Source organism: Triturus cristatus, chromosome 11, assembly GCF_964204655.1.
Source record: "Triturus cristatus chromosome 11, aTriCri1.1, whole genome shotgun sequence".
NCBI lineage: Eukaryota > Metazoa > Chordata > Amphibia > Caudata > Salamandridae > Triturus > Triturus cristatus.
Window position 1 is genome coordinate 992,776,698 of NC_140594.1, and position 27,927 is coordinate 992,804,624.

General features: G+C 43.7%; 1 protein-coding gene across 2 annotated transcripts in view; it reads right to left on the minus strand.

Annotated features, from left to right (window-relative positions):
- Positions 1 to 974: 974 nt before the first annotated feature.
- Positions 975 to 27,927, minus strand: part of LOC146785802 (uncharacterized) — a 444,312-nt gene continuing 417,359 nt past the window's right edge. For both annotated transcript variants that reach the window (XM_085635080.1, XM_085635079.1), the window contains exons 10-12: positions 15,068 to 15,238; positions 10,299 to 10,383; positions 975 to 1,946 (exon numbers count right to left, since the gene is read on the minus strand). In XM_085635080.1, the coding sequence (XP_085491206.1) occupies positions 1,702 to 1,946; positions 10,299 to 10,383; positions 15,068 to 15,238 (501 nt within the window). In that variant the 3' untranslated portion in view covers positions 975 to 1,701. The remainder of the gene's footprint in view (positions 1,947 to 10,298; positions 10,384 to 15,067; positions 15,239 to 27,927) is intronic.

Below are 27,927 nucleotides of genomic sequence, written 5' to 3' on the forward strand. Positions count from 1 at the left end.
TGCTCAAAGTTATTGTAATCTCCCAGTAGGAATGGGCTGAAAATAAGGAATTGCCACAGGAATGGGTATGGTATTCCAATTCCTATGAAAATGTAGCAATTCTCAGGAGAGCCTCAGGTATAAACTTGGAAACCAGCAGCATTCCTTTGATTTTGGGCACAGGAATACCCCTACACAAACTCTGCCTTACCTCTCATGGAGGCCATACAGTACAGCAGGCAAAGGTGCAGTTAAAGATACAAAAGATGGCAATCCAGGAAAAAATACTTAAGCCAGTGATGAAGTGTGGCTGGTCCTGCCTAGTCATTCGTATGAGTTCTCCAGCATTGTGTATCCATGGAGGGCGTCTACTAGTTACGCTCTCTTGTGCAGAAACAAGCCAAACAAGTATTCCAATGGCCACATCAGGTGAGGTCGCAAAACATACTCGTAAAAACAGGTTACTAACCCTTTGCTTGCTATTTGACAGCCTGTCCATCAGTCCTGTATGTCTGTTAAAACTGAAGACACTGAAGACAGTGGAGAAGACTGCTAACAATTTTTTGGGAATAGGGTTAGGACCAGCCCCCACAGAATATTGCCAACAGAGTATAGTCTTTTTTCAGATTATTTACTAGGGCATGTTACCTGTATTAATGCACCTCTATATGTTGGTATTCATATATTATAACTCTAGCTGAACAGCAACAGAGCACTATACATTACTAGGGGGTCTTGAAGATGCTACTAGATCATGTGTATCAATTGCAGACGTATTCCTTTCAATAGCTCTACATTGCACGTGTTCACAATTCATCACATTTCACACAATTTTGCCAACAGACAGATTATGTAATTTGCATTAAATCACACGATTTTCAGTCTAGTGCTTGAGCCAGGATTAGAAGTGATAAATCAGAGCCTCCAACGTGCAATAAAAACATGGAGATTGGATGTAGGTGAAACTAAAATGAATTCAATCATAACAACATATGTTTGCTCATTTCTGGGTTTATTTTAATTCAGCATACGGAGGGTTTCAGAACATTCTTTATTCTGTTGAATTGATTGACAGACACTGTTGCTCTTTTATCACAAGTCTGGACCACAACCGCTCTGTAAGCTCATACAAATTAGGTTTCTTCATCATTCGCAGAATTAATTGTGAGAAGCATTAAAACAACATGATATCATGTTTGCATCCTGACATATTTTATATAAAACCATTCACAGTGAAATTGACATGTATGCAATGGTACAGAACTGAAAAAGATTTAACTGTCGTTATGAGATTATTCACAGTTTTCCTGGAAATAACCACAAAGAAGCAAACTTGCATGAAACACTGCCTTAAAGAAATAAGAACAATCCATCTGCAATACAGGAGTTGGGCCTCTTTGGTCATGAAAGGGCAAATCAGCAACAAGAGCCACATGGAACTGGATAATGAGACTGTAAGGATAGATTGCATTCTGGTCACTATGAAGGGAAGTTCTTCTAAAGATTCTTCAGTTTGTAAACTTGCTTGTTACTGTATTCATAGTTATATCTGATGGGGATGGGCAAAGTATAATATTCTATTGTGTGGTATGTGATATCCCACACATAGTTTCGTAAGTCAACCTTCCCTTAGCTTTATCTATGATGGTCTTTTGCCAGGCAATGTATTCCCACTTGTAGATAGCCTAGCTTCCATGATTCAAATTACAGGTGGACTCATCCTCAATAACCCATTGCACAACCATCTCCACGGGGATCCGAACCTGCCCACCGTACAGTGCTGTTACTTTCAGATGAAGGGACACCGCTTGATTTCCACCAGTCTCCCATTGTGATGATCTGACCACGTCCAAATAGAGCTCTCTGGTGGCCAACCACTGGCCACTCAACTTTATGACCTCTAGCCCTCAGCTTTTCTGCCACGTCTTGTGAAATGCCATCTTCAAGAAATACCTTCCATGATGTATCTGAGTGAAAGGAATAAGTAATGCAGTTAGCACCTGTTACGATAGAGCCCACAATTTGAATATGTGGCATAAGAACATGCATATTGGAAGTAGGAGAAACTAAAATGAATGGAGTCTTTGGTCTCTTTGAATGTGACCATAATTGAATAGTCACAAAACTGGTATAGTCTTGTTTTCAATTACAGCATTCATATAAATATTCTCTCCAACAACAACAGTAGCACTGGCAGTCAGTTAGTAAAAAGATGAAAGTCTTCACACTGTGCAAATACTGCCACAGTTCCACAATTCTGTTGAATCTTGTCTTTTTCCCCCAACTGAACAGGACACTTTTCACACCATTGGTACCCTGCATGACTGGGGCTGCATACAAAGCGTACCACTATTCATTGTTGATGATGGGTACTGAACCCTCAAAAAGCTTTGGGAAGACTGGGGTTTGGCGGCAGTACACTTAGAAGAGGGTCTTCCAACTCCATTATGGAAAATTGATTCAGTCCCATTACCTAGAGTGCTTCACTTCCCCAGGCAGAAGTGCAATTGTGCTGTCATCAGGATTACATTTTGAATACATGGAAACTTTGTGCTGTATGAATGGTGTCTGCTGTGATGATACACACTGGTTTTATTCTCAGTTTTGACAGTCTTACTCTAGGAAAGTGGAGTATTATGTAGTGTGGCTGGTTAGGCTGCACTATGCAATACTCTCACAATAACCGAAGGATGGTCCTTGGGTTCACAATTCTAAATCCATATCTCAGTCCTGGTAGTGTGGCCAAGAGCAGTCAGGCTTTACTAGAGGAAAATGTGCTAAGCATTTCAGAGTACCAACGTGAACACTAAATAAGTTACACGACTCAATAGAAATCTCACACCAATTAAAAAATATAAAGCAGATTTCTATACTAATGTAGACAACAAAACAACCACAATCAAATACATATAACCGGAGTTCTGGATTTTAAAAGGAAAAATAAATCAAAGCAATTCAGTACTGCAGAACTTTAGCACTGCGGTCAATGGTAAAAAGAACTAGTGCCAATCGGTCACTTGCAGGTCGAGTTGCATGGAACCCACTGGGGGGGTAAAGTTATGCAGGTCCTAGGACCAGGCCACGACAGTCAGTCGAATTGAACCTGGCTCGTAGAGTCCCGGTGTAGAGTTACTCTGGTTGTCCCTGGTGTTGAAGCAGGAGATGCAGGGGAGCGAGTTTTACCATGCAGACGGTGCTGGTGAGGAATCAGATGCAAAAAGTCGACAACGGGGCCACTGGGGTTGTTGGATGAAGGTGCTGTGGAGTTCTCTCATGGTGCAGCGCTGAATAAAGGTAGCAGTTGCCAGACTGGCCACCAATGTGCCTTGGCAGAGGTAAGGTCAGCGATTAGATACTCTGGGGGAAAGCGGTGGCCACCTGAAACTTGCTGGAGGTCAAGAATAGGTTTACCACAATTCACTGGACCATTTACTTTTGGTTGATCCCTCGGGGCCCTGATGGTCAGCGAATCTTTGGGTTCAGTAAGTTGTTTTACCTGTGGACTGTACGGGACTAGTGCTACTATTCCACAGGAGTCTAGAGTTGCCTATGGTTCTCAAAAGGGTCCATCGGTCTAGGGGATTTGATCTTCGGTTCGGGTAGAGTCGCAGTCAACCAGTCCCAGGAAGGTTGTCACAGATTCAGAGTATCACGCATTTGTTTTGGGCAAGTCCTGTGGGTGCAAGTAGCCAATGGGCTACTAGCCCCAGCGACTAATCTGTCCCTGAGGCGACCACATCCGGGGGTGTGTGCCACCTTTTCTTCCCAGAGCCCTCTATTCTACCACCAGGTAACTCACCCTAGGGGTGTGGCTAACCTTCTTGGGGTGTACACCTCCTGACTACATAATCTTCCCTCCTGCCTGGGTGCAAATGTGCCTACGGCGGACTGTTTCCTCATTTGGAAGGCAGCCTGGATGTATATCCGAGGTGGTGTAAGCTTTGAAGTTCATCACCTAGATGTGCCACTTCACTAGCCATCCTGTCAGGGAGCGAGGTTCACCTCCTTCCCAGACAGTCCTTTGTTTCTGGCTACTTAGAGATTTCACACCTCCTAGCAGGGGTCAGATTCCTGTCTTGACGGCAGCAGCTGCAGGCTTTCAGGTTAGGTTGGGCCAACCCTCTGGGCAACCTCTAAGGTAGCCACCTGGGTGCATGTTACATTAACACCGGCATGAGAATCATGGCAGGGGTGATGAGACAAGTTGGTTGATATCAAACATGGCATATTTCGAGGGAACATAATGGAGCTGGCAACCTTGGGGTGCCCAGGTGCTGCCCCATGTTAGCCTATGGCCCCCTGACCACTTATAGTAGCCCTTGATGGAAAGAGGCTACTATAGGGGCATATAAGCTTGCACTTATATTTCCACATCTGTTTACTTGCATCACTAAGGGTGGCACATGAATTGCTTCAAGCTCTGGTGACCCCTTTAACTCCCATGCCCTGGCGACCCTTGGTACCACTTACCGGGAACTTATAGGGGAGTTAAAATCAATGCCAATTGGGGTTACCTATTCACATTCATCATATTTAGGGAGAGAGCACTGGCACTGGCACTGGTTAGCAGGCTCCAGTGCACTTTCAGAGTCTTACACCAGCAGCTAATAGTCCAAATGGGGACAAAAAGGGGGGGGGGGCACCTGCAAAAAGGCAGTTTCTTGCACTTACTAAGTGAATACTTGGTTATCGAATAGTACCTATGTTCCTAAGATTACTAATTACAGTACTTACCACAGATAGTGCCCCGTAACCACTGTTTGCCACAGAAACCTAAGAAAAAGACTTGCCTGTGGTTTCTAGACTTGATAAGTAAGGAAACTATGCATAACTTGGCAATTACCCATTTTTTTTTATGTAAGAGTTAAAATCAAAGGAGCGGGTGTCCGATTTCGCTCCACTGCTGAGAGTTCTGACTTGCCAAGAGGTGCCTGTTCCAGTTTTGGGCCTCTGGAGGTTGTTCCTGCTGTTGGGAGTTGGGAGAAACTTAAGAGTAGCAAGAAAAGCAATCTCTGACGCCATCAGTGACGCCGCGACCTGCACCGAAGCCAGGGGCACCGCTCGTGAAGTGCACGACGCACCGCCCAGTCTGCACTGCAGCTCTGACACTCTTCAACACCTGCCGACGCCTGCAGATATCAGCATTCCTAACACCAGAGATCACACTGACTCCGTCATCGCCTGCGCCTGCATCCTGTTATCGCGGCGCCGATAACCGCGGGGGTGACTCCATGAACTCGCCGACTTCGCACTGCCTCACCAGAACTGGTGCCTCAATGCCACCGCAACTGACTTACCCTGTCGTGGATTGAACACATCGCCTCCTACCGGACACGCTGCCTCGTCTCCCCCGTGGCAGCCAGGGATCCGGCCTTGACCTCCACGATGCCATGCATTGTCATAGACTTCATTTCCAAAGGTACTGTTTGTTTGAGGGTCCGTGTGACTCCGTGCCCGATGAAGCGCACCTCACGGTCAGCACCATACTTTGGATTTATTGCTGCCACAACGTCTTAATAGCACCAGGAAGAGCTATTTGTTTCTACAAGCTGCATTTTGGAAATAACTGTTTTGAAGTGCTATTCTACTACATGTATGTTTGTCATTTTGGTCTTGTTGAGTTTAGATAAAGATACTTTATTTTTCTAAACTGGTGTGGTGTCCATTTGTGGTGTTATCACTGTATCACTGTGTATTGTGCTTACAAATAGTTTACACATTGCCTTTGGTATAAGCCTGTCTGCTCATGCCAAGCTATCAAGGGGTTGAGCAGGGGTTATCTAAAGTGTGTATCCTCCTTACCCTGACTAGAGGCAAGGGTCCCTACTTGAACAAAGGTACTTACCTCTGCCAACAAGAGACCCCTAGTACTAACAGTCCAAAATAAGATAAATGTGTTGAATAACCCAATTACAAAGATTTGGAAACCCCTTTTATGCCCACACACCACATCAGTAGAAGCATTAAAATACAGCATCACTCCATTTATTGAGCGAGCGGAGGCCTTCTTTTTAGCAATGTATTGCTACATTTACGGTAACCAGATACCGCTCTTCAAAGCCCTGTAAGCACGCCTCCAAGTGTGCCCTGTAACGTAAAACAGTGTTTTGCTATTATGAAAGACTAAACAAATGTTTAGATTATACTTGTGGAAAAACAAAAAACTGTTGAAGGAGGGGAAAATGCTTTGTGGAAAAATTGTGTGAAGTAATTTAAAAAGGAGGTGGTGTATTTTAATATTTAGAATGAAAAGCCCTATCCCATTGTCCGTTTATGCTCAGAGTTGCAGTTTGTGTTGGTGAAATATGACCTATTGGAGAACTTTAAATCACTGGTGAAAGGCATGAGGTATACAATAGGAAATGGAGCAAAGGCAGCAGTTCAACCTTTGGGGAGAACAGGGCCTTGGAGCAAGGCATCTGGAGAACCTTCCTTACAACACCTTGCTGCATCCAGACTTGTTAATTGAAATTCTCACCAGGAGCTAGACATCTCTGAGCCTAAGGAAGGCACTACACCTAAGAGCCCCTGAAAATGTCAGCACTGTATTTGATATTGCATAGTTAGGAGGAGGAATGTGACTCTAATCTAATTCCCTGAAGTGAAACCCACCTGGAAAGGGTTTTAAAAGATCACGACTGTGGAGGGTGACATCAAGCTGATGAGTTTGCATGAAGACTGAGTTGTGGTCCAAGTAAGACTTCCTTGGTTACTGGCGAGAGTGGTACTCTGCCGAAGTCGAGAAAACATAGCGTGAGAAAGACCAGCCATTAGATCCCTCTGTGGAATTCAGAAATATTGCCTGAAGAGTAACTGTAGTATTGGTAGCCATGTTCTTGCTCAGTACTAAACCAGTGCTACCAAGCTGTGCCCACCTGACGTGCAAAGCCTCACTCTCATGCCTGGCTTCACAGAAGAGATTTCTCGGATAGCTTGCCCTGCAAAGTTGACATTTTTGTATCAGTTTGAAGGACGATTGTGCACTCTCCCATAATTTCAGTTTCTGTCCCTGCAGAATGTATTTGTTTCAGTTTCCTCACATGATCTCCATTTGAGCCCTGCGTATGAAAACATACATTTGAGTTCGGTACATGTGTACTTTAGCTTCTATGCTCGAAGGGAGCATGGGGATCCGCCTATCGACCACTGTGATTCACATGTTATTTTTCTTTTTGTTAATAAACATTTTCAGACTTCTAAGATTACTTTCACAGCTCTAAACAGCACTCCACAGAGGGACTCTTCTGAATAAACCCCAGTACTCTTCAACAGAGTACCTAAACTCAAGAGGGCATGGTGCTCACTAACACTGTGCTCCCTCCATGGACAGTGGAAGGCACAAGCTTTGACTGGCTTCAGACACATCAGACACGGCGTGAGCCGGCTGCCATAAGCCTCATGCCTCAGCTGAATACAGAAGACCACTTCATAAGACTGGAGAGCCAGCAATGGCTACAGGTTTCAGGGAGCCACCTTTGTAAGCAAGTCATATACAAGAGTGGCTCCCTGTGCGTAGCTTGCATCATCTAAGAGATACTGCGAGTATCCTGGTACCCAATTCCCTCACATCAACGCAAATCTATGCTATGACAGACTGCTTGAAGGTCTCTGGCACATCTCAAGGGTGTGAATAATATAGCTGCTGGCAGAAACGTATAAGATCCAAGTACTTGGCGTTACTACAAGATTCTACAAGAAGCTAGACTACTCTAAGTTACACTCCTCCAGCCAGTAGGATGCAGCAGTATCTACCTTTGGGACAAGCTAATCAACATTTTTCCTGAGGTTTGTATTGAAACCCATTGCATCCGTGAAATTCTAAATCGGGACCAATATCTTTTCTCTGCATCGGGTGGCCCCATTAACAAAGAATGGAGTTTCTCCAGTGCCCTTACTGTGTCTGTTGGCAAGGCAGTAAGACTTCATTCTCCTCTCCCTGCTCGCTTTTAATGAGCTCTGCTCTGGGCTATTCAGCCACTTTTCCCTCGGAGTTCAGTTTTGGAAACAGACCTTAATCCTTTCGGCACCCTTAAACATTGTGAGCCGCAGTGCGATGCAGAAATGAGCACTAACTTATTTAACTCCTTTTTGGGAACTAGATTCACAGTGATGAGGTTAGTGAAGCAGAGTTCCCTTTGATAATAATTTGCTCTACAAGGATCTAATTGGTTGCCAAGTTGTGTAATGATGGGTGCTTATTCCAGTTCAAAACCTACAGTAAACAATCTCTCCAATTTTACATATTTATAAAAGTACTACCAGTTGTAAGATACCATATAATAATGTTTTTAACATTAGGGATGATTTAAAGCTACCTGGGTCAGTTTAGCGTAAACATTGAGTTGCTTTGAAGATAGCAAGAGTGTTTTCGCACTACAGTATGGAGAAGGCACCCAAATAGAGTGTGTCTTTGAAAAAGCATATTAGGCACTTTAAAGTCTGCCTCGAAGAAGTTGAACTGTGGACAATAAGGTATTTACAAACGTTTCCATAGCATAACGATAAGAGATGCCATCGTCAACCAAAAACATGTCTCTGTACAATGCATTAGATAAGTGCTGTGTCTCCCAATTTAGCTACTAAAAAAACAAATCTACCTCCATTAAGTCCCTTAGCTTCCTCCTGAGCAGATAACTCCACTAGACCTCCAAATAAATTATTTTATGAAGTTTACAAATCGCGAATTGTTTTGCCTTAGAAACAGTCGTGCCTCCTGCTTTGAGACAGCGATAAGCCAAACATGGCTTTACACCGAGCAACCTCATCTTAAACTAACCTACACTTTTCAGATATCCCAAAGGCAAGGGTACTGGTAAGGGTTTTCAACTTACCATCCACGGGCTCAACTCTTGTGTGGAACTGCCATACTTGTCTTGGAGAGCTCTGCCTCTTTAAATGTTGACCACGCCTGATATACTAGAGTTTTGAACAACGCTTTAAGACCTGTTTATCCCGCTCAAATTTAATGTGTGAAGATACATTGGGTGATAGATTGTAATATGTGGATACGTGGGTTCTAATTTTTTGGTTCCATCATTCAGCAAAAAAAGATGTGATTCTAGTTAAATTTCATTATCTTCGTGTGCATAAAGTTGTGTTATCTGAACATGTAAAAAACTGAATGTAAAGTGTATTTATTGCCTTAAAAAAAGCCTACCGTCCTTCTGCATTGCATCCTGGGTTCTGTAATCCGGTCTGGATCCCACACAACCCCTACTTATAACTCCTTGCTTGACCCCTGAAGCCACATTTGCACCATAACAAATGCTAGAAAAAAGGAAGCCATCTTGGAATGTTTCTGAATTTTTTGGAGCATGATGTTTATTTAAATTTTTTATTGTAGAATGTTCAGATGCATTTTGGCCTTTTTGAAATGAAGACATAATGCAAAATATAATATATATAATTTTTCTCGAGGAAGACATTTCAGATTATTGTTTTTGGAAAGACTTATTTGTTCTAAGTGTGGTACTTTTCAGTGAGGTGTTCTCTGGGACTATGTTTTTTTAAATAAATGGACCCTGGCGGAGGGCAAGGAGCGTACCACGCTGTCTTTATTTACATTCTTAAAACTGCACTAACTGGACAGTGATTGTGCTTAATAGTGCTCCTTCCAGTGATATATCTCTTTCCGCATTAACTAATATAGGTGCAATCCTCCTTAAACCCACAGGAAGCCCTTCTCACTCCCAGTGACCCCAACAACACCCCCTACTGTGCCTGGTACCCAAGGGCACAGTAGTAACTGAAACCATATTTCAGGGGCTTTGGTAGCTCAGCCACTGGGGTTTAACTCATGTCTCAGGGAAAATAAATCTTATATGATTATCATAAAATATTAATAATAATAACAACAACTTGATTTTATGTAGTGTGTTTTAATATAAAATCCGACCATTACTAAAGGGTACACATTTAAATGGTGTAAATTAAATAGTACTCAGTTTACCAACCTCGACTAACTCACTGAGCCATCCTCTGGATGGCTATATAGCGACAAAGCATTACCTTTAACTAAACATATAGGGGTCCTCAAAAGGGTCAAAATTTCATCCGAGAAGTAGAAAAAACTAGAAAGTGCTTTGGGAGACGATCTTTCCAAAAATGTTATGTTATAGAATTGTGTCAACAATGTGAGGTTTACATTTTCTAGTCTGTTTGCTTGTGTTATGTAAAATTGGATGGATTCTTAACCGGATCAAGATGCAAAGGACGTGCGGTGCAATGTAATAAAGAGTGCACAGCTCCAAAAAAAAGGTCCTATTTGAAGTATTGAGCTTGTTTCTTTTATTCACCAATTCTTATTACAATAAATTTACCTTTTTTGGAGTACTCCACGTAAAAACGTGATGCATCAACAGCTCGCTGTGGATTCATTCCAAACTCCAGCATGTTAAGAAGAACCTTCAAAATAGAAGAAACTACATGGGCAAAACAGCCAACAACCAAATAGCACAGAGAAGTACATACATAACCTACAAAATACCTATTTCTTACATTGCTGACTTCAGTCGTCAGCACACAAGGATTGGGGACAGATTGCAGTGCATCTTATTCTAGGAAATAAGTGTCCTGATGTTCCAGAAACTGGTCACAAAATACTGGTGGCAAATTAAGGCCAGTATTTTAGCGACTGGTGTGGAATTTGGCAAACAGGTTGGTTCGCAAAATTCCTAATCAGAGTTCATTGTAATCTGACCCCTCTCATAAATATTAACAAGGTAGGATGCAAATTGGAATTTACTCCTGTATGACTCCATCAGAGGGTCAGTGGCATGCAAGGGCCAGCAGACCACCATGTCTGTAATGGCATTTAAAAAAGTAAACTTTTTTTAATGCGTTCTTTTTTTCCCATAAAGGAAATAGGGCTGGCATTAATAAAAAGGTTTACTTTTTCTAAAAGGTTTATTTGATAGTCATACCTGTTACTGCTGTCTATTATTTCCCAATAAAAAATTTTTAATTCACAAAGAGGAAGAGGCCCTTCCCTTTTTCCACATGCATTACCACCCCAACTCGAGTCTGTAAATTTTCAATGTTTCACTAAACATTGAAATATCTCAAACTGATTTGCAATTTAGAAGGGATGCCTACAGCATGCCCATTTCAAATTGCGAATCAGTATCCATTTGTAGTCCTATTTTAGGAGTCGGTAAAAGTTTACATACTACTAAAATCAGATTAGTACACAGTAAAAACATATTTGCAGTCAAAAAACACTCATGTTTTGCAATTTGCAGTGTTTGCTACTACAAAATAGGTTTGTACATTAGGCCCAAGGTTCTCCCTGGATTTGGGTGTTCTTGATGCACTGCCCAAATTAATTTATCTTTTGGAACCTTCTTTTACAAATCAGGATCTGAAAGCTCTAAAAGAAAATTGTATTTTCATGCTAGGACTGTAGATTTTAATATTAATATTTCAGGCATTACTGGTGCGCCCTGCTATAGGTAAACAAAATTAAATAAGAGTTACTAAGATCAAAACATGCTCTAATGTATCACATTCTTTCTTAAGATTTAACTTGGAAAGTTTAACTAGGAAAGTTGTATTGATCATAGCGGTACTATGCAGTATTGCAAGCTTCAAAGTTCAAGGATTCCTGGGCAACTTCCAAAAATATAAAAGAACAGAAACAAAAAGCAAAAAGTGATGTGTTAACACGAGAACAGAAATAAGGAATCCTTTTGCCACAATATTAACAAAACTGTGTGACTTATGGACAAATATACTGTAAAATGTCAAACCTTGTATGCATTGTTTTCTTCTTTGCTTCTTTTTTTAAACAGGGCTCCACAGTTCAAAAGGCGCTATACATTGCCTCTCTTTCCTACAGGACCAACACTCTTTTCTTATCTTTAAAGTTAGATTAACTCTAAAATATATGAATTGCACAGCCACCAATATCAAAACACAGTGAGAATGAGGCAGGAGTAACTTTGGCAGCTAGATCCTTTGGCTACTTAAAGAAAACGCCATAAAGTCTGGCAAATTTGGTGCTCTGCCTACCTCACACAATTTGAAATAATGTTTGCATGACTGAGTTGAGTACTTCCTTCCATGGCGTGTTTGCTGAGAGTCTCAATAAACAAGCATTGGTAATGCATCGGTTTCACCTCTGTGATGAATAGTACACTGTTTTTATAAATCACTGTCTGGGACGAAGGAAGAGCTCCCTGACAAGTATCATGGGAGAGGAGAGGATGTGGCACAGTGGCCAGAGCTGCTGACACGACAACTGGGGATCCCGGTTCGAGTCTCGGCGGCGCAAGATCCTGTGATTCTGGGCAAACCACTTAATCTCTCTGGGTGATAAATTATGCTATATAAATCTGCTGCAAGATGAAAAAGTAGCAAGAGGCAAAACCTTATGAAAAAATAGTTCCACCTAAGCAGATGTTAACAGTATTTCGGCTACGGGAAATTGATAAGACGAGGAACAAGTATTGGTAAACGCAGGAAAATATGCTACAGCCAACCGAAATGGAGAAAAAGTAAGTGGCAAGCATAGGAACCAATGAAAAGCCTGGAAAGTGAGAAGGCGTGATGCAAGTACCTTTTAAGATTTATATTTAAAATAATAGATTTCACAAGCAAAGCGCAAGTGCTGTGCAGGCAAAACCTAAAAATTGTGCTATTGTACATGGAAGATTTTTATGCATGTGGGAGCACATTAATACAAGTAGCGATTTTGAGCATGCCTTATAGTTTGCCGACACTACAATACTATGTAATCAAATTTATTCTGATCACCATTGCTGTATCAAAGTTTCTGATGCATTGATTTACAGATTGTGCGAACATTTTGGTTATAGAAATTGTAGTTCATTTGTATTTGTAAATTTTAAAATCTGAATAAAATAATTTAAAAAAATGTTTGATTATGAGCAATGTTTACATGCTTGATTCTCATCTGTCCGGCTGCAGACTGATCTGATGTAAATGGATTAATCCAGGTAAGGAGGAAACACAAACTCTTCTTGTAACATTGCAGAGGTTGCAAATAAAAAAAAAAACAGCCATATTAACCTTGTGTAAAATGCATACTATATGGGTGAGTTGGGGTGCAGTAGGCTCCATTTGGAGAAAGTCATCTCTATCTTGGTTCCCATTTTGTCTCTTAATTTATATACATGGACTGCAATACATATAACTATGTTTTTCTGTTGTCAATATTCTTTTCAGAAGTGTTGGTGCACTTTGACAGTGCTTGCCCTGATGATCGTCCACATCATCCATTGAATTTTGACCGAAATTTCAACTCCTTATGGCCTATAATGCTACGTGCAGTCGCTACCACAATCAAGTGTGTAATTTATTCACACTGTAATATGTCACTTCTATATGCCACAGCCTTGCATTTGCACATGGGTATATTATATATATTAATATCATAGTGAGTAGAGATACCGTGTTACTCTACTTTAATTGTACTTAATCACAAATATTTCAACCCAAATCACCTTGAGTAATGAACCATTGTTGGATGGATAAATCTGGCACAGGAAAATAATCTAGTCGCAAGGATTCCAGAAATCAACCATCATTAATATTCAGGAGGAAGGAAAATAAAGACAGCTTTCTCCACCTGCTCCTCCTCTTCTGCCCACTGCCCATCCAATATGATTGAGCCTTACCAGATGCTCATGGTTTGAAGTAGTGGCTGTCACCACTGATCCATAGCAAGTACTCCCATTTGGGCTTTAACTTAAAAGATTGGGTTTCCTTGCTTGAACTGTTCATAATGACAGACATCTCCTCGGTCAAAACTGAATGAAAAACTAAAACATAAAGGAAACTTATCTAGATATCAATAACAAAAGATACATGTGGCTTTAGCGAAACGTCTGACCCTTAGAAATTCCCACAAATAAGAGGTCTCGGGTGAAGTGCCACTTTAGGTATATTCAGGGAAGGGAGGGGCTAGAAAATGTATCACTGTTGTGAAGGTCAAGTTGGTTTGTCCGATTCCCAAACATGATTCTGTCCTCAAGTTGTAAGGACTGTGACAAGAGAGATGAAGTGGTATTTGCAAAAAACGGTCACGGCTGACTACCCTTAATAACAGTTTGACCTTCAAGGTGCAAAGAACACTTTAAACTGTAGAAAACAACATGTTGTTCTATAGTTGGTTCTACAACTGGTACTAAATACATTTTCAAGCAAAGGCTGGTGCTTCTGAGAGGGCGTGTTGTTAGACAAGTTGGAGTTCGGCTTATCTGAGAAGATATTTCCACCATGGTACATACATCTGAGTATTAAAACATTTCTTGCTAGTTGCATTTACAGATTTTGGGGCAGATGTATCATTGTAGCAGTTTGCGAGTCCTTAATAGCGATTTTTAGAGAATCGCTATTAAGGACTCGCAAAATGCTATGTAGGTAGTAATAGCAATAATTTTTGTGATTCCTAAATATTCCTTAATTGCGCATCACAATTAAGGAATCCCTTCCCATTCATTCCTATGGGCCAAGAGGCCCATAGGAATGAATGGGAATTGCATGCGCAATTTGCGAGTACCCAGTAGGTAGTCGCAAATTGAGCATGCAATTTCAAGGGGGCCAAAAGGACACCCTGTTTCACTCCTGAAATGGGCAAGTATGTGTGTCACATGGCACTTTAAAAGAAGCAAAAGAGTGCTTTTTTCAAGGAAATTGCAACTTGAAGTTGGTGGTAATTTGCGATTCTTTACAGCAATATCGCAATTTGCGATGGCTACTTGAATAGCATTTAGGGAATCGCAAATTGTGATTCTCTAAATACATGCGCAAAATAGGTAATCTCAAATTTTGTGATTCCTTATCTTGCGTGTAGGTTTTTCTTTCCTACATTGCACATAGCTGCAATTTCAGCGTTTGCGATCACAATTTAGCTTGATACATCTGGCCCTTTTGTATATAATAAATGTAAGTATTTCCCACCTTGAGAGGGATGAAAAGCTGAGTGAACCATGTCAGGTTACAATATCATCTGGCACCTTTATCGAACTACTGCAAATTAAATGCAAATGCAAATTAAATGCAAATACATGCAGTCTGTCTTCCATACCATTGCTAATAATATACACCTTGAAATGTGTTTTCTTACCTGCACATGTCCTTGAGGCTGCATGAAGCCCCCCATGACTCCAAAGGCACACAAAAGCTGATCAGTGTCTGCATCGGTTGCCAGGGCAGGAATGATGGTGTGGAATGGACGTTTCCCTGGTAACAGACAGTTGGGGTGGCTAGGTGACAGAGAGAAACCAGAGCCTCGGTTCTGAAAAATAGAAAAAAGTAGTATTAATGTTTAATAACTAATACCGATTAGTATCTCCCTCAACTGATGTGTGGAAATGTCATGACCTTGGATTAAAAAGTGGACCGGAATTAACAATCTAGGAACCTCAGCTGTGTACCTAGTAGTCAAACAGAATGATTATTTAGAAACGTTCTTCCTTGTGAATGTGAAATTGGCTCAAACAGACTTTGCAGGCATCTAACTTTTTGAGTTTGGGTAAATTGCACATTGACGCTTACTGTGTCGGGATCACACACACTGTATTGAAGGATGTAATCCATCAATCATTCTCACCTTCCCAGGATTCTTATAAAATGCTCCACATAACTGCAGAGAATTACAAAATGTATTCAGATATTTGCATCAGTTTCTCAAAAATTACCAAAAATTTGGAACTGTATTGAAGAAATTAGACTGTGGGAAATTTGAAAGCCACCATTTCAACTATCTCCATTTGCTTTGTCAAGGTCACGTGCTATTACCTGTGACATGATTATATGCTTCGCTCTAGTAGTTAAAATTAAGTAAGAGTTTTTCTTTAATTACTACATCTTCTTCCACCAATTGTTACATTATATATTTATCACATTCATTGAATGTGACTGCATTATTAATCACTTAAACAGTTAATGTCTGATGGAGCAATTATTTACACCAGTCAAAATGTGCAATTAATGATCTAGTCCCAATGATCGAAATTCTCTTTCATAGTCAATATCGATTAACATTGTCTCTGATTACATATACAGCTCATAATTGTAATTTCCTCTACGGGGATGTTTCAAACATGTTACAAATACACTCAGATTTCAACAATTGGCTATTAATGCCATGTACATTCCAGAAATAAATTTGCATTGGATTTCATTCATAGACCCAGTTAATTTTTTTTTTTAAACAGACTTTTATTAAGTTTCATGTAAAGTCAATCAAAAGGAAGTATCATCAACAGCCCAACAATCGCAGCCTAGACCCATATCTAACATTCCATAAAATATCCACATTACCCTGCTGCCCGCCGTACATGTACCATCCAATGCAACAGAGTGGAACATCAGTCCCCCCATCCTCTTCCCCCCACTCAAAAACGTCCCCATCAAAACCCCTCCCCAACCACCCACCCAAGCATGTTGCCAGCCACTAAGTTATTCACTAGGCCAGATGTACCTCGCAGTTCACCTCCCCCACTCCCCACCACATAGGACACAGCAATAAGTCAGACGAGAACATCGGAAAACATCACCTCTCCTGAACCCATGACCCAGGCGTCTCCCCCGCTCCACACTCCCTCCTGCGGTGAAGAGTCGCTCAAGTGTCCCCTGCCACGCCCCTCTCCTCAGAACTCTCCGCACCATCATCCGGAAGGTGCTTGAGCAACTCCAGGAGTGCCACCCATGCTTGCGCCATTTCCCGAGACTTCTCACTGTCACTACGCCGGGCCATCTGTAACCTATAGTTCCCTTCACTCTCGGCCCACTTCACCATCTCCTTGTTGCAACGCACCAAACTAGGATTCTGCCTCGCCTTCTAATGGGAGGTAAACTCTCGCTTAGCCAGGATCAACCCCAGGTCTATAAACCGGCTAGTAACCTTAGTCTTGGTGGTGTGCGGGTTCATAGACCCAGTTAATGGCAAAAAGCGCCTTGACGCAGGGTTGTTGCCTACACAAATGATATACAAGAAGGGTAAAAAATGCTGATACATAAGCCAAGAGTTCAAACAGAGGTAGAGAAGATGAGCTTAACATGTGGCCTCTGCACTTATGCAGTAGTAAAGAGATTTGGGTTGCATATACAAAGCAACGGTATAAAGTGGGAGGAGTCGTTGGATCTTGAAGTTAATCAATCAATAACATCTTTATTCGGTTTTTCAACCATAAAAGACAGTGAGCAGGAATAAAAATACAAATGTATAAAGTTGAAGAAGTCGTTGGGTCTGGAAGTCATCCTGTTACATCTTTTGAAGTATTTTGGTGACACATAATCAGTGACGGCCCCTCCATTAGGGCGGAGTAGCGCCACCCCCTCTCCCGCCCGCAAATAAAACCATAGTAAGAAAAGTGCTACTTACCAGTATGCATCTGTTCTTGGCATGTAGAGCTGCAGAGTTGTACACTATGCATAGATCGCCATCTGGTGTTGGGCTCCGATGCTTGCACTTTGTTATTGTCTTGGAAGAGTCTTTTGTAGTCATGAGATAGGTGACTCCTCCCCTCGACGATAGTGCGCATGGGCATCGACTCCATCTTCATATTGTTTTTCGCCATAATGGGAAATGATGGAGTCAGTAAGAAGTAAGAGATGTCCATGTGAATGTATCTAATTAAGATAACACTGGAAAAGATACAGGTTCCGGGGAGGCAGGTGGGCGTGTACAACTCTGCAGCTCTACATGCCAAGAACAGATCCATACTGGTAAGTAGCATTTTCCGTTCGCGGCATATGAGCTGCAGATTGTACACTATGCATAGACTGTACAGCAGTGTCTCCCCTAGTGGTGGTCACCAGTATCTGTTGCAATAGTTTGAAAAAGTGTTTTAAGAACAGTCAGACCTACAGAAGCTTGTTGCTTAGCCTGCACGTCAACACAATAGTTTTTGATGAAGGTGTGTGGTGCAGACCATGTTGCTGCTTTGCAGATGTCATTTAATGGAATGTTCCCTAAGAATGCCATGGAAGCCCCTAGTTTGCGTGTTGAATGCGCTCTAGGGGAATTTGTCAATGTGCGTTTAGCCTTTTGATAGCATATTTGAATGCATTTTACTATCCACCTCGCGATCCCAGCTTTGGAGATGGGGTTACCTTTATGAGGTGGAGAGAAGGGTACAAACAGTTGTTTTGTCTTTCTAAAGGGTTTAGTCCAGTCAATGTAATAAAGTAAGGCTCTTTTGTTGTCTCGTGTGTGAAGAGCTCTCTCTGCCACAGAGTCTGGGTTTTGGAAAAACACCGGTAACTCAACTGACTGGTTAAGATGAAAAGCGGAGATTACTTTGGGAAGGAATTTCGGATTTGCTCTGAGAACCACTTTATTACGATGTATTTGTAAGAATGGTTCTTGTATGGTTAAAGCCTGGATCTCACTTACCCTTCTGAGAGAGGTAATTGCGACAAGGAAAGCTACTTTCCATGTGAGGAACTGAAGTTCACATTTATGTAGAGGTTCAAATGGGGGACCCATGAGCCTGGTAAGAACAATGTTTAAATTCCACACCGAAGAGGGTGGCAGTCTGGGAGGAATTATTCTTTTAAGGCACTCCATAAAGGCTTTAATTGCCGGTACTCTAAATAGTGACAAGTGTTGTCTGTTTTGTAAATAAGCAGCAAGTGCTGCTAGATGTAATTGTATGGATGAATATGCTAGATTACATCTTTGTAAGTGTAGCAAATAGCAAATAATGTCTTGGATTGAAGCATCCAGCGGATAAATCTTATTGTTATTGCAGTAGATAACAAATCTTTTCCATTTTGCTGCATAGCAAGCTCTAGTAGCAGGTCGGCTGGCTTCTTTAATGATGTTCATACAGTCAGGCGGCAGGTTAAGATAACCGAACTCTAGGACTTCAGGAGCCAGATCGCTAGATTCAGTTGACCTGGATCGGGGTGCCTTATCTCTCCATGCTTCTGCGTTAGCAATGTTGGGGAGAGGCGTAGTTTTTGGTGTGGAACTACTGAGAGTTCCAGTAGTATTGTGAACCACGGTTGCCGAGCACATGTGGGAGCCACCACCACCAGGATCATCTTGAGAGACTGTTGTCTGAGCTAGCGTACTACTAGGGGAATCAATGGGAGTGGAGGTAAAGAGAACGCAAATCTGCCTGACCAGTTCATCCATATCGCATTGCCTTTGGACAAGGGGTGTGGAAACCTGGTGGCAAAGGTTGGGCATTTCGCATTTGCGTGAGTGGCGAACAGATCTATGGCTGACTGACCCCACATTTGGAAAAATGGTTGAAGAACTTGGGGATGAAGTTCCCATTCGTGCATCTGCTGTGTCTGTCGACTTAGCAGATCCACAATTTGATTGTGAACTCCTGGAAGATGTTCTGCCAGAAGGTATATGTTTTGTGGAATGGCCCATCTCCAAATGGTTTGTGTGAGCTGGGACAGCTGCAAAGAATGTGTGCCTCCTTGTTTCTGTATGCAATGCATGGCTGTCATGTTGTTTGTCCGGACTAGGACAGTCTTCTGCTGTAGATGTACTTGGAATGATTTTAGTGCTAGAAATATTGTCAGTAATTCTAGGTGATTGATGTGGAGCACTTTCTGTTGCGTGGTCCATTTGCCTTGAATTGTGTGGTTTAAGATATGGGCTCCCCAGCTGGTGAGTGATGCGTCTGCTGTTAGCACTATCTGTGGAACCGGCTCGAGGAACGGCCGCCCTTTGGAAAGGTTTTGTGTGTTCCACCACTACAGAGAGCGATGTGTGCGGCTGTCCACCAACACTAGATCTGTAAGTTGACCTTGAGCCTGGTTCCACTGACGTGCTAGGAATTCTTGTAAGAGGCGTATCTGAAGTCTTACATGAGGTACGATAAAGATGCAAGAGGCCATCATCCCTATGAGTTGCATGAATACCCTTGCTGGGAGGGAATGCTGTGGTTGAAATCTGGAAATTAGTGTTTGCATACTAGCTATCCTGGCTGGATTGGGATATGCTAGAGCTCTGGAGGGGTCTAATGTGGCCCCTAGATACTGATGTATGTGGGAGGGCTGAAGATTTGACTTGGGGTAGTTTACTGTGAATCCCAAGTAGTGTAGCAGCTGGATGGTTTGATGGGTGTGATGAACACACTTGTTGAATGACTTGGCTTTTATTAGCCAGTCATCGAGATATGGAAAGGCATAGATTTGTTATCTTCTCAAGTGTGCTGCTACCACTGCAAGGCACTTTGTGAACACTCTGGGTGCGGTGGTCACCCCGAATGGTAGGACTTTGAACTGATAGTGTTGCCCGTCCACAAAGAACCTTAAATATTTCCTGTGAGCAGGGTGTATGGAAATGTGGAAGTAGGCGTCCTTGAGATCTAGTGTGTCAAGGAAGTCACCTTGTTGAAGTAGTGGGAGGACGTGTTGGAAAGTGATCATATGAAAATGATCTGATTGAATATAGAGATTGAGGGGTCTGAGGTCGAGTATTGGGCGTAGGCTCCCGTCCTTTTTGGAGATAAGGAAATACAGCGAGTAAACCCCTGTTCCATGATACTGTAAGGGAAATAGTTATATTGCTTGCTTTTGAAACAGTGAGAGAACTTCCTGTTTTAAGAGCGTGAGATATTTCGTGGACATTGGACGCTGTTTGGGTGGTATGGTGGGTGTGGTTGCTGTAAGTTCCAAGCAGTAACCATACTGGATAATTTGTCTAACCCACTTGTCTGTTGTGATGGAATCCCAGACAGGTAGGAACTGTGAGAGTCTCCCTCCGACCAGGGTGGAATGGTCTGGAGGGAGCGGAGGGAAGTCACTGTTTATTAGTGGGAGAGGTGCGAGTGTTGTTGTTACCTTGGCTTCTCCCTTTGCTGTTATTTCCCCTGTATCTGCCTCTAAAATATCCTCTGTTGGGGGATGTTTGCATGGTGTTTTTGTAGGAAGAGGAGGCGGTGGCTGTTGCAATGTTTTTGGATGCTCCTCTATAGAAGGAGCGACGAAAGGAACCACGTGTGGATGGAGACTGTAATGCTCCCATAGATTTAGCACTCTGTGTTCTTTTTCATCTTCTTTAGAGTGGTATCTACAGCTGGTCCAAAAAGTTGTTCCTGATTGAACGGCTGGTTGAGGATAGTTGTTTGTACCTCTTGTTTAAATCCTGAGATGCGTAACCAGGCATGTCGTCTGAGTAGCACACTAGTGTTAATAGACCTAGAGGCTGTGTCAGCTGCATCAAGGGCACACTTGATTGATGCGTTGGTTATTAATTTACCCTCTTTAATTAAATCATTTGCCTGGGTTTTGTATTGATCAGGTAAATGTAATAGTGTTTCTAGTTGGTCATACTGAGCCCTATTGTATCTAGCAATTAATGCTTGGGTGTTGGCTATGCGCCAGTCATTATCTGCTTGGGCAGCAACTCTTTTGCCAGAAGCATCTAGCACCTTAGATTCCTTATCCAGAGGTGGCGCGTCACCGGAGGTTTGTGAGTTGGCACGTTTCCTAGCGTTAGTTACCACTAGTGAGTCTAAGGGTTGCTGTCCTTTGATGTAGGTGGGATCATTGGGGGCAGGTTTATATTTTTTGTCAATCCTGGGATTGAGAATTCTAGATCTCACAGGGTCTTTGAAGATGTCTGGGGCATGTTTAATGACCCCTTTTAGCATTGGCAGGATTTGGACAGTCTTCTGTGACTGTTCGAAGGTGTTTTGGAGGAAGTACTCGTCTGCAGGGTCAGAATGCATCTGAACACCATGGTTGAGAGCAGCTCTATTTACAAGCTGACCAAAGCCAATATTGTCATCTGGGGGAGATGGCTTTGTTGGATACGGCTGGGGATCAGGGAGGTCTGGGGGATCTATTGGATCATCATAATCGTCCCAATCGTCCTGTGGTACGTCCGTGTCGTCATCAGGGTCAGTGTAAGGGTCATTGTTGCCTCCCCCACCCCCTAAATCATCATAGTCTTCCTGCAGTGGTGGTCAATGTGGTAGAAGTCTTGGAGGCTGTGGAGGAGAGACAGGCTTAGGAGGAAGAACCGGCTCAGGAGGAAGGACAGGAGAAGAGGGTCTTTTAGGTGAAGTGGCACAGTATTTTTTCTTTACAGGCACTGCAAGAGTGTCTGGTGTGTCCAGCTTCCTCTTTTTGTGTGGATCAGCAGCCACATGTCCTGTTTTGGGGTCTGTATGGAGTTATTTTCTGCTTCAGATCGACAGGTTCCTCCTCAATAACCGCTTTCGGCGCCGACTTTTTTGGGTCCGAGCGAGGCCTTAGGAGGTGGTTTGGGGTCCTTTGGCTTGGCTATGGAGACGGAAATCTTTTTCGGTTCCGAAGGCATTGGTTTCGGATCCGATGGCTTTCCTTTCGGTGTCGAGGGAGTCGGTGTCGACTTCTTTTTGTGAGTAGGTTGCTCTCCCGTCTTCGGTGCCGAAGGAGCCTGCGGGACACTGAGATGCGGTTTGCTCGGTCCCGAGCTACCGGAAGGCTTGTCCTTTATCTTCGGAGCCGGGCCCGGGCCCGGGAGCGGGGCTTCTGAAGCTTGTTTTCGGTCGTGACTGGGGCCAGCAGGCGAAGTCTTGACCAGGGCCTTCTTTTTTTCGGGTGGAGTTGGGGTAGGGGCAGTTGTACTCACTCGTTGACCAGGAGTGATGTGGTTGTCTGAGTCTGAGTCGTCTGCTTCAGATGCTTGTTGTGCCATGATGTGTTGTTGGGCTCGACGATCACGGATGGTCTTCTTCGATCGAAAAGAGGCGCAGGCCTGGCAATTGTTCTCGTCGTGCTCGGGCGAGAGACACAGGTTACAGACCTTGTGATGGTCACTGTGCGGGAATTTTGCTCCACACTGGGGGCATTTTTTGAAGGGAGTCCTTTCCATGAACTGTAGGCTCGAACGGCGTCGATAGGCCCAGCGGCCCGCATCGACTGGAATCGAGAAGTTCAGATGTCGTCAAAGATCACGCGATCGAAAACAATACCGTCGAGTTGTAGATAGTTTGCGCGTCGAAAAGGTTTGGAGAATAAGGTGCCGAACCGGAGCGCAAAAGTTACATCCAAACGTAATGGCGGAAAAAAACAATCTGAGGATGGAGTCGATGCCCATGCACACTATCGTCCAAGGGAGGAGTCACCTATCTCGTGACTACAAAAGACTCTTCCAAGACAACAACAACGTGCAAGCATCCGAGCCCAACACCAGATGACGATCTGTGCATAGTGTACAATCTGCAGCTCATATGCCTCGAACAACAGGTTTCTAACCCGTTTTATTATCATTTTATTTTAATCCCCCTGGACCCTCCACCAGGACTCTGGCGAGTCTTGGGGGCGGATCCAGGGGGATGACACTGTGGTGGGGGAGTGCTAGTGCACCCTTGTCCCTTCACTGCGCATAAGGAGTTTAGTTGGCCATTTCAGGCCGGCCAAACATCTCATGCGCAGTGAAGCTTTCTCCAGCCTCAGCTGCAATGTTGGGGCTGGAGAATGCAGGCACAGGCTCCCAGTCTGCTTGGGAACGCAAAATCATAGCACTAAGGCCATTCCTTTTTTTTTTTTTTCTTTAGTGCGAGTTACACTGGGCTGTGACACAATACGACACACCAGGTGTCTGTGGTGCATCGTTCCTGCATGTGGAAACTTGGGTAGTGGGGAATACAGGACCAGGTGAGTGACATAGGCAGCTAGTGTGCTGGTCATACAATGGCTTGGGAGGCCGTCGGGGGTATTAGCATCCTGCGAAGCAAGTAATGTTCACTGCAAGTGCGTGCGATAAACACACCATATGTCTCGATGTCTGGAGGTTGGGGGCTGAAGCGTAGCGTATATTTCAGATTGGACGCTACAATATGCCAGGCTACGAAGCCAGGCAGATTTAGTTGGTCGAGCCCTTGCCCCCCATAAGGCAGCAATCTCCCGTTTGGCCAAAAGTACCGCTATCGTCGCAAAGCGCCTATAACAGAGTTTAATGCCATTAACCAGTCCTAACAGACCCATTTCAGGGGAGGGTGCAAGAGAAGTGTCTATAATTTGCGCCAGCGTTGCAAAGACTTCCTGCCAGTAAGCCAAAATTGGAGGGCAAGCCCAGGACATATGTGCAAAATCGGCATCTAAAACATTACACTTAGGGCAATTTGTGGGTTTAGTGGGGTCAAAATTCGTGCATTGGCTAGGGGTTACATAAATTCTATGGACAAACTTAAAATGAAGCAATTTATGCCTATGGCTGGGAGATACTCTATTGGTTTGCTCGAGACAAAAGGCCCACTCCTTGTCAGTCAGCGGATGCCCAAGATCGTCCTCCCACCTCTGTCGAGTCCTCCCGTCCCGTCCCACCCAGAGTTTCAAACAGGCCTTATACAGTTTTGTGACCAAATGCGATCCATTGTCATCCGCAATGAGTAGGGTAAATGGGGGAAAGTCTTCGTATGGGGCGGGGAAGGTGGAAAAAGTGACCCAAAGCGTCCCCTGAAGCCGGGCCATGTTTAGGGAGTCTACACCAGTCAGTCCGGGGAGTTGCGTAAGGTCAGATAGTCTTCGTGCCCGGCCATCCGGGAACAGGGATCTGAAGGTGTCCATCCCCAGTTTAGAGAGAGTGGCCAAGACCCCCCTGTCAGTGGTGAGAGGTAAGAACGGATTGTGAGCCAGCGGGAGGGCGGGAGAGTAAAGAGGGCCAGAGCCAAATAACGGGTTCAGTTTGCGCCAAGCCCAGCACGTGGTAGCCAGAGGTTGGATGTCCTGCGAATCGAGGGTGATTCCCCTCGAAAGCAGAGACGCAAGAGGAGTCACAGCGGCTGGTTCCTTATCTGTTTTGGTTTAGGGTATCCGGGCATTCGGGTGGAACCAGTGGTGTGCAAATTGAGCCTGCGCCACCAAGAAGTACAGTTGAGGGTTCGGAACCGCAACCCCCCGGCGCATATGGAAGTGTAAGAGAGTACCATGTGACCCTAGGTCTACGACCAGCCCATATTAGCCGGATGAGAAGGCCGTCGCTAAGGCCATTCCTAATGCTCCTTTCCTGCAGCGTCATGATTGGCCACAGTGCACTCTGGGAGCCTGTCCCAGAAGCAGGAAGAGCGCACTGGAGCAGACGGCAGAGGCAGTGATTAGGTAAGTTTATTTTCTTTATTATTTTTTTTATTTTGTCCCAGACCCCCTATACCCTGCCCTCTACCCAGATCCTTCCTCTGGACCACCTGGACGGGCCACGACTGCAGATAATGCTGTAATGGAGAAGCCAGCATAGGGTCCAATGAGCTACAAGTCAAAATAAACAAGTGAAATAAATGAGCTATAGTGGGACTTGCAGAAAAGTGTGTGGTATCATCTCAGGTAACAGTATATTGAGAGCAGGAGGGAGCTGGAGTAATGGACAACAGAGAAGGGGGGCTTGCAGAGTGAGTTACATGATGAATATGAGATACTTTGAGGGCAGCAACTCAGGTGTGGTCAATGATGCTTAGATCTGAAGGGTGTTTTTGGCTATGGGCTAGAAAACATGCACAGGCCAGCATGGGCCTTTGGAAAGCAAAGCATAGACACACCGAAAATGGAACGATGTCTATGTAATGGCACTTAATACTTGCAGCGAAACAAGAAGCACTGGCAAAGCCAATAGGTCTCTCCTATGCAATGCAAGAGCTATTGGCTTTGCCAATTGTAATTTTAATTGTATTAACATAGTGCTTACTACCCTGACGAGGCTTGAAAGCGCTTTCCAATGAGTAGCACACTACTCCGGAACCCAAAAAGTATTAGTGGTGAGTTAGTATAGGGAAATATTAAATTAATTTGAGCGGTGGACATGTGAGTCTGTTAGTTGGATTGAAAAGGATAGTAGAGGATCAGAAGAGGGAAGTGTCAAGAAAGTGTTTATTTGGAGATCATAGCAGTGGGAGGTGGTTTGGGATGAGTAAAGGAGAGATGGAGGAGGGAAGAGTCTCTAGAAGTGGATTAGGGAGTGAGATGAGGTGTTAGATGAGTGTAGGAGAGATACATGAGGGAAGAGTTTAGAAATGTGTTTTAGTCATGTTTTTCACCAGCGTGGCTGCTGTTCTGTATGGTTAAAAGTTAGTAGCGTAGAGGAGAGTGGCATGGAGAGTGGAAAGATGAAGAGTGGAGTAGAGTGGAGTGGAGTGGTGTAGAGTAGAGTGGACTGATGTAAAGTGCAATGACGTAGAGTGTTTCAGAGTAAAGTGACATAGACTGCAGTGGCATAGAATGCAGCGGCATAGAATTCAGCGGTGTACAATGCAGTACTGTAGAATGCAGTGGAGTAGATTACAGTGTTGCATTTTAGAGTGCAGTGGCGTAGAGTACAGTGGTGTAGAGTAGAGTTGAGTAGCGTAGAATACAGTTGTGCAGGCGAGTGGCATAGAGTGCAGTGGCATAGAGTCGTGCAGAGTAGAGTAGCATAGAGTGGTGCAGAGTAGAGTATAGTGCAGAAGTGTGCAGCAGCATACAGTGCAGTGGTGTAGAGTTGAAGTGATGCAGAGTAGAGTGGCGTAAAGTGCAGTGGCATAGAGTGCATGGGTAAAGAATGCAGTTGTGCAAGGTAGAGTGGTGTAGAGTTCAGTGTCATAGAGAGCAGTGTTGCAGAGTTGAGTGTCGTAGAGTGCAGTGGTGTAGCGTGACGTAGAGTGCATTGGCATTGAGTGCATTGACATAGAGTAGACATGACAGAGTAGACTGGCATAGAGTAGACTGGCATAGAATAGAGTGGCGTAGAGTAGAGTGGCGTAGAGTAGAGTGGTGAAGAGTAGAGTGGCGTAGAATAGAGTGGCTTAGAGTAGAGTGCAATGGCAGCGAGTGGATTACAGTGGCATGGAGTGGCGCAGAGTAGAGAGGACTGGTGTTGAGTGCATTGGTGCAGAGTGGTGCAGAGGGCACCAGAATCACATGCAGCAGTGTACAATGCAGCGCCGTTGAATGCAGTGGCGTAGATTAAAATGGAGCATAGTAGAGTGCAGTGGTGTAGAGTGCAGTGTAGCAGTGAAGTGGTACTGAGTACAGTGGCATAACGTGCAGTGGTGTAGAATACAGTGGCATAAAATGAAGAGGTGCAGGGTAGAGGGCATTGACTAGAGTGGGTTAGAGTGCAGTCGCATAGAGTGGTGTAAAGTAGAGTATAGTGGCGCAATGTGGAGTGCTGCAGAGGTCAGTGGCAGAGAGTGCAGTGCTGCAGAGGTCAGTGGTGGAGAGTGCAGTGTTGCACAGTAGTGTGTTGTAGAGTTCAGTGGTGTACAGTGGCATAGAGTGCAGCAGGATAGAGTAGAGTGGCGTAGTGTGCAGTGGCATAGAGAGCAGTGGCATAGAGAGCAGTGGCGTAGAGAGCAGTGGTGTAGAGGAGAATGAAGTGACAGAGTACAGTGGCATACAGTGCAATGGCATGGAGTGGGGTAGCGTAGAGTGCGGTGGCATAGAGAGCAGTGATATAGAGTAGATTGTTTCAGAGTAGGGTGAAGTGGCGTAGAGTGGAGCAGTGCAGGGCAGAGTCAGGTGACGTAGAGTGGAGTGGTGCAGGGTTGAATGTATGCCTTTGAGAATCTACCCAAAACATCCAACTCCTTTTAGTAAAGAAGCAAAGAGAGCACAGTCCTTTCTACTCACTGTATAAGAATATCGCCTAATTAATCACATTTTATTCCCATTTGTGAGGTTTTTGGAAAATTTTCAAAGGCATATAAGACTATGTAAAGGAGTACTACAGGAGTACTTCTTTACATGATCCATAATGCCTTTGTGCAGAAGCCCAATATGTAATTTTAGGTTGGTCAAAGCATTACTTCATCAAGTGACAGTGAGCATTTAGCCACTGAGATACAGTATATTGCAGTGGATCTCCAAGTTGAAAAGTTAGCATGGTACTATAAGATTGCATTATGGGACACATGTATAGTATCTACACTAATACCAAGTATGCAAGAAAGACTGACAAACCACATGAATCTTACACTGTAAATGAGCAACAAATAAGGTCTCTTATTTATCAACATTTCCTCTTAGACATAGAATGCGGAAAATGGACAAGTT